This window comes from Parus major, chromosome 7 (assembly GCF_001522545.3).
Source record: "Parus major isolate Abel chromosome 7, Parus_major1.1, whole genome shotgun sequence".
In the NCBI taxonomy this organism is placed as follows: Eukaryota; Metazoa; Chordata; class Aves; order Passeriformes; family Paridae; genus Parus; species Parus major.
The window spans coordinates 22124939-22137212 of record NC_031776.1 but is presented as its reverse complement, the minus strand read 5'-3'; the positions used below and the strand labels follow the sequence as shown (position 1 = coordinate 22137212).

The 12274-nt window shown below is 54.8% G+C and overlaps 1 protein-coding gene across 1 annotated transcript; it reads right to left on the bottom strand.

The window, feature by feature from the left end:
- Positions 1-91: 91 nt before the first annotated feature.
- LOC107207208 (motor neuron and pancreas homeobox protein 1-like) lies at positions 92-10996 on the bottom strand. Its single transcript, XM_015633973.2, has 3 exons — positions 10542-10996; positions 3417-3577; positions 92-2919 (listed from the first exon to the last, which is right to left on the bottom strand). Exons 1-3 carry the CDS (start codon positions 10975-10977, stop codon positions 2611-2613), a joined length of 906 nt encoding a protein of 301 aa, XP_015489459.1. The 5' UTR covers positions 10978-10996; the 3' UTR covers positions 92-2610.
- Positions 10997-12274: the final 1278 nt, after the last annotated feature.

The following is a 12274-nucleotide window of genomic DNA, read 5'->3' as shown; positions in this document are numbered from 1 at the left end:
CTAAGCTCCTTGGTTTGTTGTTACAGCTGCCAAAAGTAGTGATGGGGCCAAGAGCAGCAAAGGCACAGAGGGTGGGGAGCCCTGGGTGAAAGAGCCCATCAGGTATCATTTCCATGGAGCTCCACCACCAACCATCACTATGGGACAGTCCTACATCTTCCCAGTGCCTTGGGTGACCCTCAAGGAGACAGGACCTGCATTTTTCCAGTGGGGAAAGACAGAGAGTGCCCCCGGGTGCACAGGCAGTGCTATGGTGGAGATTTAGGCTGGCCACATCAAACAGCACAGGGCAGAGGCAGGAAGGAGATGCAGCTTTAATGGCATTTGTCGATGTTTACAAATGAGTCATCCAGCTAAGCAGCCCAGCTGTAAATCAGCACTCTAACTCTTCCAGCATCAGTTGCGTCCCCTCCTTTGTCCCCCTAGCTCTGGACGAGTGCCTGGCTCCTCCAGAAACAACCTCATAAATAACAGCAACAAAACAAACCCTCCTGCAGCCACGGTGGGCCTGAGTGCACCAGGCGCGAGATGAACGCCTCCCATCCATCACTTTAATGATTGTACTCTGGAAATTAAACCTGTCATGGCCCATCAAGGTGAACGTTTTAGGCCTGTGACACGCCTTCAGCTCCCCTCCTCCTTCCTGGCACTTTTGTGGCTTTCCTTCTTGCCTTTTCTTCTCTGCCTCTATAATTCCTGTCCCGACATTTCAGCCCTGCTCCAGTGTGTGATACTCCCTGTGGTCTCCTGCTGAGCCAGGTTGCATATCAGGTGATAAATATCTTCAGCCCTGATGCTTCTGCAGCCATTGCCTGGCAGGTGCCACTATTTCTCTGCCCAGTCCTTCTGTGTTCCTGCTGGGAGCTGGCACAATTCTCCTGGAGCGATGGGTCTCTCCTCCTCTGTTGTCCCAACAAGCAAAGGCAGGGAATTAGGCACCATCCTTTCATGCTTCCCCATCCCTTGCTCCTTTCCTTGTATTTTGTCCCCCCCACACCACATTTATTTCTCTCTTGCCCCTCGTTACACCAACCACAGCAGGCTCCTGGCACCTGCTCCTACCCTGGCTCATATCTACTCATTTGGAGCAAGGGCTGCCGCCTCCCCAGAACCAGAGGTCCCCACCGTGCAGTTCCAGGGGTCTGGACACCTGCATGTCTTGAGATGGACTGACTAGGGAGAGGGAACCTGGGCAGTGAGGATGCCATGTCCCCAGGGGTAAACTGCTGAGCTGCCAGCAGCCACTGTGGGTCACTGTCCCCCCGCACAGGACCGTCATCCATCTGTCAGTCTGTCTCCATGCTCCTCTCTCCTGTCACCTGCTTCCCCTGCTCACCCCTCTGTCCCCCTGCCCAGGGTGCTGCCCTCCAGACACTGACAGGCTTTTCCCAGCCTTGCGATGTATGACAGCCCCACACCAACGCTAACCCGTCCCTTCCACCACTGGCTGCCAGAGACGACCCAGGATTCCACAGGGACTTGTTCCACTTCAGCAGGAGGAGCTTCATGGTCTGTCTGGGAATGGGTCACCCACCCCGGCCCAGCCTGCTCCACCCCTGCAGCTCTACTGCAGTGCACTGGAGTGGTGAAGCAGGGCTGCCCCCTCGGGCTGGCCCCTCTGCCTTCACGGCCATCTCAGCACCCCAAGGGGAGACCCAGTAAGTGCACAGAAAGCATGGGAGATCTATAGGGCCTTCCAGAACTCTCCAGCATCCTGTGAGGACATGGGCAGCCTGCTTACTTAAGGGGACTCAGTGCTTAACCTTAGTGTTTCTAGGGAAGTGGTAGAGAGTGTCAGTCATCCTCCTGCTACCAAAGGCTGATTTCAGACCAGTCAGAGTGAGCAAGATCCCAAAAGCATAATGAAACAAGCCCAGAAAGGAACTTAGATAGGTTAAGCATCACCATGGGAAAAGGGGAGCTCACCACAGCGTTGAGCCTTTGCAGCCTGAGCACTTTCCTGCCTCACTTCACCCCCACTTACTTGGGGAAATGCCACACCAATGCAACCAGGCTAATTGCAGCATGGAAATCAGCTTTGCTTCACAGGACAATTTTGCCCTGCAAAGCACAGACCCTACCAGGGATGCAACTGGTGCAGGAGGAGGCAAGGCAGGCTGGCATGCAACCTGGGCATCCTTCCCAGCTCTTCATGCCACCAAGGGGAAGGACAAGCTGGCACCACACTGGGATGTGCTGCTCCAGGCACTGTCAAATCTGTAGGAAAGTAGCAGTGCAGTCAAAGAAGTGTCCGGGTCTCTGTTTTCCAGCTGTGCCAGCAGGCTGCCAGCTATTCAAGTTTGCTTTCCTCACCCTTTTCCCCAGAGACCTGGTAGGACAGCACAGTAGCAGGACAGGGGATTTTCCCGTGCCCTAAGGAAAAGCACAGGCATCCAGATAACAGCTTTATAGGGGAGGGATCTGGGGACTCCTCCAGATACACACAGAGGAATAATTACAAGTTAAATAGGATCCAAACACATATAAGTTAAAGGGTGGCAGGTGCCCTGCAGCCCCCTGCTCCTTCCAGGCACAGTCTGTGTCTGCCAGCAAAGAGACTCCCCCCACAACACAGCCTGGCCCCTCTCCCAAGCTGGCTCCATTCGCCTTTCACAACACAGAGCCAATCTTCCTCTCTGTGGCACCCATGTCGTCCTCCTCCTCTTCCTCGCCCCCCGAGCAAGACGAGTCCGGACCATAGCTCAGCTCGGTGGTGCTGCAGTGCAGGCAGCCCGAGTCAGGGCTGTGCCCCATGAACTCGGGGCTTTCAGCAGCTTGTCCCTGGGGCTCGCCGGGCAGCAACTTCTCACAGGTTTTGCTGAGCCCTCGTTGCTTCTCAGCCTCCACCTGAGCTCCCTGCTCCTTGGCCTTGCGACTCCGCTTCCACTTCATGCGGCGGTTCTGGAACCAGATCTTCACCTGCCAAGGGAAAGCCCCCAGGGGAGAGGATGTACCCTGTTCCATCCTGTCCCCACTCACCCCCTCACCTTCCCTGCATGGAGGGTCCCCCCAAAACCTCTTCATTGTGGGGTATCCCATGGTGCTACAGGTATGTGCAAAGAGGCTGAGGCTGTCACAGAGAGAGGAATAATGGGGGCTGCTGCTGTCCCCCATCCAGACTCCAGCCAAGGATATGCACTTTCATTTTAGCCCCACAAAAAGCATGTTGAGGAATGGGAAGGCTCTGAAACCCAAGCTGGGGGTGCCAGGTAAAAAGAGGAGCAGTATTTCTGGGTACCCTTCACAAGAGACGAGTCTGGAGCCCACCAGGCAGGCCTCTGCAGGAGATGCCCTTGAAGAGGCACTGATGGGAGCAGTGGGGTGTGGGGCTGATGGCATTAGCATTGCCCATGACCTTGACTTGCCCCCATGGCAGCTCCATGGTGCTATGCTCCATCCCCCCAGGGCCAAGGTACCTGTGTCTCAGTGAGCATCAGCGACGTGGCCACCTCAAAGCGCTTGGGTCTGGACAGATACTTGTTGAGCTTGAACTGGTTCTCCAGCTCCAGGAGCTGCTGGCTGGTGAATGCTGTGCGGGGCCGACGGCATTTCCCCATCAAACCAGATTGTGGGGCAGCTGTAGAGCAGACAGTGGGTAGGGGTCAGGGGACAGCAGACTGGTAGGGGGACAACCCCTCAGCAAACTCAGGATGAAGGAGGAAGGCAAATGTCTCCATCATCTCCCACCCCAATAATGGCTTTATTGCCCAATAGGAACCAGTGAGATACGTTATCAGGCCTCAGTGTACAACTGGGATCAGTGCTGTGACTGAAATTAATTCTCTTTTTTTATTGCTGGGCCGCACAGGTGGCAGCTCAACGGCCAGGGGCTGCAGCGGGGCTGTCCATGAGCTCCACTATCTCGCCTGCAGCCCTTGAAGGCAGAGCGGCACTGAATCAGGAGGCAGCAGGAACAAAGGGACCTTTGAGAGTCCAGCATGGGGTGGCTGCCGCACTCTGTTTGATCCTTGCTTATCTCCTCTCCACTGGCTTTATTGTCCCCCTGGGGTTCAGCTTTTACGGCTTCTCCCAGCACCACAGTGGCAATCAAACCCAGGGGTTTGCAGCTGGGAATAAAGTGCTGGAGCAGCAGGAAGGGGTTTGGGGGAGAATGGGGGGTGGTGGTGGGCGCTAATGCAAAAGGACCTTGGCACATCCCTGCTGACACATTTTGGGCAACAAGATGGACCATCCTGGCCCTAAAAGTATGTCGTGCTTGGCAAAGGCCACTCCAACTCACCCACTTTGCTGGGCATGGGGCACCATTCATGTTATCTCCCCCAGATTCCAGCTTTGATCCCAACCTGCCCATCTCCTGAGGTGTCCACCGAACCCTTCACAAACAGTGATGACGCATGAGGCAGGAATTTATGAAAGAGGTATTAACTGATCACAACACAGGTTTGATCCTAAGTACCTGGATGCTGGGTGGGTCAAACAGACAGAACACAGGCTGGGCTAGGGCAAACGCCTCATGGGAGCAGGATAGACACAACCCTTTCTTCTGCCTGTAGCTCCTCAGTGTCAGGACAGACAGTCTGTGGGACCCGCCTTGTAACCACCAGCCAGTTAAAAGAGGGACTGACTGAACATGATGCATTATTTTGCATATGAAACATATCCAAGCCTAAAACCAAATGAGAGGTTCAAAAGATTTCCAAGACACATAGAGATGAAAGATCCAGTCTCAGCTCTGCAGAGTTAGGAAGCCATCTGGGCTCTGACTGGCTGTGGATGCTCTAGCTGTACAAATCCTCCATGGAGACAGGATCAAACAGGTCTGCAAAGGCTTCCTCTGGCTAAGGAAAGGAGGTGTTATGGGAGCTAGCATCTGCAGGGATGGGGCAGCCCAAGCTAACACTCTTTGCAGCTCCTTGGGGAAGGAAAGGCCAGAGATGCATCAGAGACAACTGGAGGGGAAATTAATTCCCTCTGTGTTGGTGGGGGGCACAACACAAAGCAGCCCTGGGCAGTGTCCAGCAGCCCAAGGACTCTGGGTCTCAGTGAGCCCCCTTTGCTGACAGACACAGGAGGGTGGCTGGAGCATCTGGAGCCCGAGTCCCTCCCTGTAATGCAGCTGCACTGTGCAGTTTGGCTGTACCAGGTCAGGGAAGGGCCCCTCTGAGCAGTTCCTCTTTCTGAGCATGGTCTGTACAGAAAATTTTGGGGAAAGAGAAGAAAAAAGGTTGTGCTCTCTCAGCATCCAATAATCCAGGAGTTCTGTGCTTTCTGGAGCTGGAGGGTCTAGGAGTGAAAAGATACCATATTCCCAGTCTCAATTCCCCACTCCAGTGCAAAAAACCCAGAGCTCAGCTCCTAGGGCATTGCATCCTGCTCTAGAGCACATAGAAATCCTTCAGATAAACCTGAAAGTCTCCTCTGTGCCTCCTTTAGCAAGGTCATATGTGACCAGACTAAAATCAGATGTGGGAAGAGCAGAGGTACAGAAGTGCCTCACAGAAGAATCTCAGTCCCAAAAGCAATGCAAGTTTGGTCTGTCCAGCTTCAGAGGAGCCTGTCAGGCAGCTTGCTTGGACAGCACCCTCTTGAGGGACTCACTTTTCCCTAGGTAAGCTGCTGACTGCTTGGGAAAAGAAGAACAGACTAGAAGGGAAAAGAAGAACAGAAAGTTTGTTCAAAAGTCAAATAAATCCAAACAGGATATATCCCAAATAACTACCAATGCCGGGGACTGATTTCTGGAGAATGGTCCTGCGGCCAGCCCTGATTTCCCTATCTCAGTATGCAATTCAGTTTCAGTGCAGTGTGTCCATTACAAACACTGTACAGAGCCTAACTTCCTTGGAAACTCATCCTGCCTCCTCCCCAGTGCTGACAAAAGTACCCCCCCAGTCCTCAAAGCCCTCTGTCACCACCAGTTCAGGCCACCACCAATCCAATGCCCAGCCTACAGAATGTGGCTGGCCATCTAATCTGTGACAATACACCCTTCAGAAGCTGTAAATATCCATCACCACTGCCCCCCACTGTGACTTGTTCAAGATTTGGTCTCCACAGCAGGTGGAGTAAGCCCAAGCCAATACAGCTGACCTTCAGCCACCCACAGCAGCAGGACCTGAATGACCAACATCTCTGGCATCAGCTCTGCTGTTACCTTCCCTAAAGGACTCTAGCTCTTGTGTGGAGAGAGTATGATAGAAGAGGATCTGCTGATTCTCACTGGGGAAAGAAAAAAGGAAGGAGGTAGAAGCTGAGACTGAGGGAATGAAGTAGTGGCTGCTGGTAGCTCCAGCCTGTCCTGCCAGTGTGCTTTGCTGAGTCCCATCCCTCCCTGTCCTGTGGCAGGCTGCCACATGGACAAAGAATCCTCTTATGGGGTGGACAGCAAGCATTCTTCCCAGGGCTTACCTTCTGCAGTAAGTGTCAACCAAGCTGTGAACTCACCCCTACCACAATCAGCATCTCAGAAAGAACTACCCTTTGGGAAGGCTCTCCATGTTATCCGGCTCCTACCAGAAGACCAGTGACTGCCTCAGCATCACACCTTTGCTTACCAAAGGATTTATTATCTGCTCTGCCATCTTCTCCAGCACTCCATCCAGGATCAGACCTTGTCTCAACATCCCTTCAACCCGGCAGGGCTTGGACCCCCTGATGGGTGCCTGGCATCTGGCTGCAGTATCAGTAAATAAATTGCTTGGCCTGGGGCCAGGAATGCCCTCCAAGTCTGAGGCCAGGAGCTCTGCAAGGCAGCTGCCTCCTGGATAATTAGATAAAGCTTATAAAGAATTGTTGGTTTATTTGATACAGTTCCGCCTACTTGATAACAAGGGTAATCCTAGGTTGATATTAACTCACTTGTTTTTAATTTGGTTTGTTTAACTATAGTTCACTTAACTTTGTGGTCTGGCAGATAAAGGAAAGGAAATTAACACCCTGACTGCTTTAGGTGTTTCTCCAGATGTCAGAGCTGGAAAGGAGAGAGGTAGTCTTGTCATCAGGGTCATTACCAGAGGGTATTTCTGACCTGCCAGCAGTCCTGGCCATTATCTGTGAGGCAGCATGTGCAAGGGCACTTGCTACCTCTGCTAGCCCCTTGCTTGCTCCACCATTAAACCTCGATTGCTGCTTGCCAGCTGTTTCCCAGCCCATATTTCCAGCTGACACCAGACCACTGTGCACCTGGTGAGCCTTGGAAGGCATTGCTTTTTGAATAAGTTTAATAAGACTTAACCTGACAGCTCTCCTAGCCCAGAACAGCCCATCAGTAAGCTCTCTGCCATCATGGCCAGGGTCTGATCTGGGCTCCAGGCCATCAAGCTAGTGAGTGGGTGATGCAAGGAAGTGGTGTGAGAGGAAAGCCATCTAAGCACTGGGTCCCTCAGAGAGGATCCTTCACTCTTCCTGAGAGTCTACGGTTGTATATGTCACTGCTCCCCACTTCTACAGCTCTCAGCTGCAGGGGGTCTCTGCACCTGGCTCCCACCTCTGCACGGCATTTCCACACTGACAAACAGGGCAAATAAATCACAGCTCCCAGAAAAACTAACAGGCATGGCACTCCAATGCCAAATGCTCCCCCTGGGAGGTTCAGGAGGTGCTCAAAGTCCCAGGATAGAGCAGGTTGGGGATAGCAGAACCTGCTGGGCAGGGAGCATCCCTACTTTCTGCAGCAAGGGCACGCCTGCTCCTGCACCCAGGCCTTCCACAAGCTCTCACTCCGCATTGCAGCAGAGGCAGCCAGGCACTGCACGTGGCTCTGCACAGACAGCAAGTGAGGGAGGCACAGCACCTGCTTGTCTCGCAGCGGGGGCACTGCTCTGAGTGAGCCCAGTACCCAAGCCCAGGCCAGGTTCCTAAGGGTACCAAGTGTCTCAGACTGTCTCCCTGGCATCCTATCTCCCCATACACACGCGATAGCAGGGAGATTGTGTGCCACAAATACCACTGAGCTTACAGTTCATGGGCTGTCCTGCTGCTTCCCCCTCCCTGACTGTCCCCAGGAGATCAAACTAGACCACACCTGCAAAACATTGCTACACATGCACCCAAAGAAGGAATTTATCCCAGAATTTAGTCTTGGAATTCCCTTTAAATAAATGTCAAGGGCAATCTCCCCCTGGGATGATCCATAATATGTCCTAGAACGCTTTCAGATTCATCTCTTACAGCCATCTGTCCACTGCTCCTGGGAGAGTTAAACATGACTGGCACCAGCAGCATTGGCACTTATATACAGTCACTCTGGACATGTCAGCCACGAAGGTCCATCTGTCCGTCTGTCTAGGCTGGGTGGTGGGACAGGAACTCCCACAAACTACAGGCATCCCAGGAGCCCTATGCCAACAATGGAAGGCTCCTGCCCAGCCCACCAGCCTCCTCAGAGAGATGAGGAAGGGCTGTGGAGGCTGCATATCCTAGGAAGGTGCCCTTTCCTGTCTCTGCCTACCAACACCACTGTCCCTTGTCCCTACAGCATGGCCAGCACACTGGGGCAATATGAGCCCAGACAGCCATAACATGCAGCTGGAGCCAGTCCTGGTAAGCACAAGGAGAAGGCATGCTGCAAAGGACCCTGATTTCAGAGCTTCAGTGAGCCCACATGAGCAAGGGCTGAAGATGCACTTGAGAACCCTAATGTTACCAATGGACAGAAATAAGGATGTGAAGGTGGATAAGGTTCTCTTCTGCACAGCAGCAGAACTGCTGGAGTATTTGACAGGATACTCTGGAGAGAAAGAATCTCTACTGCAAAGGGCTCCTCAGAACCGGGAACAAACATGTTTTAGTAAGGACATTGGGGCAGTGGTCACTCTGATTTAAAAATTTGCAGTTTTGGCAGCTTTTGCTGCATCCTTGTTACACCTCCACGTGTCTACCTTACTTTAGGATCTCCAGAACCGAAGTAAGTAATACTTGGGTCAGAAACTGATTTGAAATCAAAAACTAATTCCCTCAGAGCTTTCATAGGAGCCCTGTTCAGTGTTTCCCACAAGACCCACTGACATTCTGATCCAGTGCATTCTGCAAAGCTCCCTTCACAAGTTGTTCTCATGCCACTAATTTGGCATTTGTTTCCTTTTGGTGAGGTTTTGGATACAACCAGCTGAAGAGCATATCCTGTTTTTGAGAGGAATGGGGCTGATTTATAAATAGCTCTATGTTATCCCAACCAGAAGCTGCGCTCACTGGATCTCACTGCACTTACAGGATCAGATGCAGTGGAGCATTCCCACTCTGGTGAAACACAACCCTGTATGAAGCTATCAGGATGCTGAGATACACCAACAGATACAGACTCTTCAAAGATAACATGGCCTCAGCAGAGATGCAGGAAGATGTAATACATAATAAAGATTTCTAATAAAGATTTATTTTTTCTTGTCTTAGTGACACGTTTGAAGAGTGCACATAACCCATAGCACTGGAGGCTTATTTACACCTCTAGATTCACAGATGGACCTTTCTTAAGGTCTAGGGAAAGCCAGGTAAAGGGAGAAAGCATGGGGGAAAAAACAGCCTGTTTCCCTGACCAGGTAATAAATGGGATTTTTCAAGTTAATTCTCTATAATTTTTTGCACCGTTATTTATCCAGCCTTTTAAAATTATTATTATTTTGCAAACGGGCTTCCAGATTTTTAAGACACTACACTCAGCTAACAATTCTAGATACTCTGATGGGGCTTTATTAACCAGTCACTCCTGGTTTAACGCCCATCTCTGCACTGACCAGCACAGGGCAGGGGACCCTGCCAGGGGTCCCCAACGGGATAAGTGACTTAAGTCAATTCTTGTTCCGTCCGTGCCCTGCAGGACCCTTCACGGCTTGGCCCATCACAGCAGTGCGGGATCCGGTGCCTGCCCGCAGCCCTGGTGGTGTCCCCCAGGAGGGACTGGGGCAGGGCTGGAGCCGAGCACGCTGTGGGGCCGTCTGCTTTCTGCAGCTGCCGCCCGCAAAGAACTCACCGGCCCCCGATCGCCACTAGCCAGGACCCTGCACGGGGGCCGATCCGGTGGGTTCGTACCCAGCCGCACCGGGAGGGATTTATTCGTTTCCCGGTACAGGTTTTTGCCGCCGTTTCTTTATTTTCGTTTCCTTCCCGCCCCGCAGGAGCCCAACGAGCCCGCGGCGCCGTGCGGGGCCAGCAGCCTGGGTAGGCGCGGTTCGGCTCCGCCGGCAGCGCCGCTGGCAGTGCCTCTCGGGGCTGGCCCGGAACACCGGCCCGGCGTAAGGCGAGACTTTGCCCTTCGGATTTGTTCACCAGGGCCTCACAGCCCTCGGAGGTTTCCGGAGGGCGATTCATGTCGTTCCCCCCCCCATCCCCCAGCAGTGGGACACCCGCCTCCCAGCCCTGCGGATCTGGGAAGCGGGTCTGGGTACAGGAAGAGCCACGCATCGGGGGCATCCCGGAGGGCTCAGCGTCCCTGCGGGGTCCCGACCCGGGCCGCCTCGAAGGGGCCTCAGTCCGGGGTTATCGAAGGGACCTGCACCGTGATGTGCCGTCGGGCGCCCCCGGGGGTTGGAAGGGTCCAGAGCCGTGTTCCGCCTGACGGGAGGGTCAGTCCCCGGGCCACTCACCATTGAAGTCAGAGAGCCTCGGCACCAGCATCCCAGCTCGGATCCAGTGCTCCAGCGGGAAGGAGCCGGCCACGGCCGCCTTCAGGTGCTCTGCGCCGGGCGGCGGCAGGTGCGGGATGCCGGTGTAGGCGAACGCGGGGTGCTGGCCCCCCAGGGTCGGGAGCGGGTACACGGCGGGCGGGTAGAGGGCAGGCAGGGCGCTGAGCCCGGGGCCAGAGAGATGCAGCAAGCCGGGCTTGGGGACGAAGCCGGCCGGGGCGAGGGGCGCAGCGGCCGGGAGCGCCCGCGGTGAGGGGGTGTCGGAGCGCCCGGCCGGGCCGGGGCTCGCCGCGGGGCTCCCGGGGCTCAGCCCCGGAGGGGAGGCGCTCCGAGCCGGCTCTTCGGCCAGGAGCGCTTCGATGCGGAAGTTTTGGGACTTCTCCATGGGCTTGTGCATCGCCCTGCCCCGTGCGGAGCCGTCGAGCCCTCCGGCGCCCCACCGCTCCCTTGGCAGAGCACAGGCCGGCCGGCCAGCCCCGGGCCAGCCCCGGCACCGGCGGGGCCGCGCCGCGCTCCGCGGGGCTGCCCTCGAGGGCAGCCCTCCTCTCCGCTCCGCCTCCCGGGCACTCGCTCGCCCGACGGCACCGGGGTGGGTTTTAACCCCCTCTCCACCTACCCCAGCTCCCCATTGGCTCCGCTCCGGCCCCCCGCCCTTCCCACAGGCCGCCCTCCTCCGGCTTCCGCAGCCCTCGGACACAGCAGTGGGCACACGGCAGCGACGACCCGCGCTACTCTGCCCCTTCCCCAGCCCCTCCACACCCAGAAGTCCCCCCAGCCGGCAGGACCCACCCAGGGCACTGAGGCCATCGTCCCAAGGCCAGAGTCCCAAGGCAGGGAAGCAAGTCTGTGGTTACAGCGACTGGAGGAGATCTGGAATGACTAGACAGACTTCAGCACACATAGGCAAAGCCCTGCTAAGCTCCAGTGCTGACCTGGCACCGTGGAGCCCCCCGGCACTTGGAGGGCAGAGTGCTTAGCTGGGAGGGCAGGAGAGGCACCCACTCACCAGCAGGCTCCTCTGCATCCTGTACCTGAGATTACCAGCTGTGCCCAGCTGTGCTGTCTCCCATTGCATCACTGCCATCCAGGAAGACCAGTGCACCTGAGCTGGACACACACAGGATCACCACACTCTATCACCTATGTCTGTCCAAGGTACTAACCCAGCAGGTGCATACAGGCAGATTGTTACTCATTTGCCTGGTCTTTCCTTTCCTAGGCAAGATACAGCTTAGAGAATAACAACTGGGACAGATAGAGGAAAGCTTTGGCTTGTCTGGGAATGGTGGTTAGCAGGAAAAGAGCTGGTCCACATCCCCTGGCACTGGCCTTCAGTGAGAGGCAAAGTGCATGCAAATGCTTTAGGAATCTCTGCCATTAAGGGTCTGCACCTGTGTGTCTCTGATTCCCACTTTTTTGTGTCCTCATGACACAGTGACACAAGCCTCTGCTTTTTAGTGCCATAGGGTGGGTCCTGCTCTTGGAAATTCCCTGTGTTCCTTCTTCCTTCAGCATTTCCAGCACATTCCCTGAGCAAGAGATGGGTCCACCCCACTTAATCCCGTGTGCCACAGAGGCAGCAACCAGCTGCCCAGAGAGGAGAAAGAAGTATCCAGGGAACAGAGAGCACAGTGAAGGTAGGACAATTCTGCTGCAGATCAATAGCCTACATGGGAAGAGGGGAGCCATCACTT